The sequence below is a fragment of the Ceratina calcarata genome, unplaced genomic scaffold (assembly GCF_001652005.2).
Source record: "Ceratina calcarata isolate Rehan_Ccalc_2016 unplaced genomic scaffold, ASM165200v1 scaffold743, whole genome shotgun sequence".
NCBI lineage: Eukaryota > Metazoa > Arthropoda > Insecta > Hymenoptera > Apidae > Ceratina > Ceratina calcarata.
Window position 1 is genome coordinate 15,502 of NW_017178714.1, and position 3,083 is coordinate 18,584.

The window sequence follows — 3,083 nt, forward strand, 5'->3', positions numbered from 1 at the left end:
CCTTGTATATTCCAAAGAACTTATGCTCATTAATAATAACAGAAACAATAATAATGATAATATTGATAATAATAGTAAAGCAGCCTTACGTGCTTCCGTTCGTTCGCATCATGCTCATATAAAATCCTTTGCCATCGTTGCGCAAAATTGCAGCGTATTTTATCTGGAGCGAGTAGTGATGATCCTTTTCAAAGTGGGGTTTTATTGTGACGTTCAGGGTCTCCTGCTCTTCGTCCTCTATATACTTACTCTCCAAAGTATTTGTTGTATTCAAATCCACAAACTTTAAATCGTGGACTGTTAAGAATTTTGAGTTCAGCGTCAAGGCAACGTCCGTGATCAACGCTATTAATGTGATCTCCGTTTCACCGTCAAATGTAAATTTCACCAAATCAGGTTTGAGGTGTAATTTGTATGCGATCGGTATCACTACGCCGGACGGCAGGATATTTTTCAATTTCACTTCGTCGTCGTTGATATTTTCGAACGAGGAACACACCCGGCAGATCCCCAGGACGAGGAGAAACGTTACGAAAGTTCTCATCATTTTAGATCCACTGGCTGCAATTAATATCCAGCATCCATCTCCGTTTCCTTGTTTATAATTGCTGATTAATGAAATAGTATTACTGCCGAGAACGCCTCAACTTCTAACACCTCGGACCGTCGAACACGCGATATTTACTAACTTACTTTTAGCAGTACATACATATCATCAGTCGTCGCGTTGCGTATATATATTTATAATGGGTAAATACAAAGGAGGAACCGTTCGCGCAATACGATAAATTTCTGACTTTTAACTCGTTAACTGTTATATATGTATAATTTGCAAGTATTTATCAATGCAGAGTTAGAAAACAATAATCTTAACTAGCAGATAGCACTGGTTTTAGAATCACTCGTTTACGAATTCAATCTCGTTTTCGTTCTATTATATTATCTTTTGAAATCGTTCGATGTATAATTAACTTCATAGCGTACTTTGCGAACAAGCAAACGATGAGATTCGGCTACCGTAGCAGGAGTGTATTTACACGTCGACGAGCGCGGTAAGATAGACCACACCATTACAAGTGTCCCTGCTTTATAAGGTGGCTACGGTGGAGCTCTTATCGAAGTATGCTTGAATTTCGTAATCTCATCAGTCGACGTTGTCGCGATTGATGTCGTCGCGATCGGTATTATTACATTGTCCCCATACCGGTTATGTAGTAAAATTATGCTTTCGTTTAGTGAATTGTTTTTTAGAAATTCACTGATAGCCATTTATTTTATCAGACGCATTCGATGAATTGAGTATGGAGCACGTAATACATTTTGTGTTGAAATCGACAGAACACAAAAAGTTCCTTCTTTTGTACGAATTTTCATAGTGTCATTTAATGTAATAAATATCGCAATCGGCTAACATTATATGTGAAATAAATAGATTTCTTCTGATCTCTAATTTTTACATATTGTACCTCCTGGCTATTGAGACGTTGTTTGGATTTATCAATGATAATTTATACAACGTCATTTAGTATTTAAAGAGGAAAAATAGGATTCCGGACGCAGTTCTCACACGCAGATGAAAGATACTTAGATTCAACTTTTGGTAAATTAACCCTTTTATCTTTTTAAGAAAATTCAATCGTTTGTAAGGCAACTATTCTGTTTCAGAAAGTGTTCACTTATTATTATCCTTGTTGGAACAGTTCGTTTTAACGTGTCCCACTGTAGAACCCTACAGCCACCCTATAGAAGACAGCACCCTGACGACAGCACCCTTTTGTTTAATAGCTATCGTCTAGTAACGACCTTTTATTGTTTGTTATACCGCTTCTCCTACGTTATTGATCTCCTGTACCCAAGACGTTCAACACGTTCTCTGTTCTCTTATATTAAAACTCACGTTAACGACAGCTTACCCTGTTGCATTTATTCCACTGAGCATCAAGCTCCTGTCTGTATCTCAGGCATTAAAACGTTAATCGTATTCAAAGAATGAATGTTTAAAACAAATACTATTTTATTTGAGCAAGCAAATATCTCAATTAATGTGAAACCTACACTTTTTCTCCCCGTTCATTCCTATACCTATCCTTGAAGAATCCGAACATCTCTGTGCTCTCATTCCCACAAAATTTTATGCTCGAAGTGTATATCCCGACTTTCAGAGGCTTATCGAAATGAATCGTCACGATGTCCGTTTCGTTATTTTCGTTGCACCATTGCGGCTTAAACGTTTCTCACTTTCCGGTGTCAATTCTATGGAGCTCTCATTCAAATTCAAACGCTGCAAATGAAGTTTAACGTCTGCCGTTGGCTCGAGGACCTTTCATTTTATAACAGCTTCGTCGTCGAATTTAAAGGGGTCCATGATGTCTGGGTCAAATTTCAAGTCATAGTATAAAGTAGTCGTCGTGTTTGGCAAACGGTATTTCATTTTTTCGCTGTTGATGCTGCTTACTGCGTCGTCTTGAACTGGAAACGCGTTACTTTAATGCGTTAGTTTAATGATAAGAGTGTTTAATATGTTAATACGAGCTGCACTCGGCGTGCCTCCGGCACGCTGTTTGTACCTCGTCAACCCCACCCTCTCGCCCCTGCCCTACCCTCCCCCCATTCAGCAGCTCTACTGGCTGACACTTTACGGACATGTCTGGATGTTTTGCCAATATTTGATTTTTTGGGTGGTGTATGGGAATGAGTGTGAGATATAAGGATCTTGTGATCTGGTTCGGATAACGATGTTTCTGCAAAACCAAGGGAGGCATTGGACGTTTAAAGCGCGTTTAATTTATAAATAAAATTCTCGCCTTACAAATGGTGATACAATAAATGATCTTACTTTAAACGATGAGTTTAGATTTTGCACTAAGTTTACAAAATGTCTGTTTGCACTGATTTTGATTGTCCACACTATCGTAGTTTATATTAAACGCGAGAGTTTAATGATTAACTGAGTGTGAGTTAATCAATCCGCACAAGAAGTTACGGCCCGTGAGATTATATTAATTTCACAGAATTTGAGATTGAAACTGATTGCGATTGCTCTGAGAAACGTGCGTCTAGTGCTGATGGCTCCGAAACGAACA

At 38.4% G+C, this 3,083-nt stretch overlaps 1 protein-coding gene across 1 annotated transcript in view; it reads right to left on the reverse strand.

The window, feature by feature from the left end:
- Nucleotides 1-547, reverse strand: part of LOC113464996 (aminopeptidase M1-like) — an 8,807-nt gene extending 8,260 nt beyond the window's left edge. Inside the window, exon 1 of the mRNA XM_026818053.1 lies at nucleotides 90-547. Within this exon, the coding sequence (XP_026673854.1) occupies nucleotides 90-547 (458 nt within the window). The remainder of the gene's footprint in view (nucleotides 1-89) is intronic.
- Between the last annotated feature and the right edge of the window lie 2,536 nt (nucleotides 548-3,083).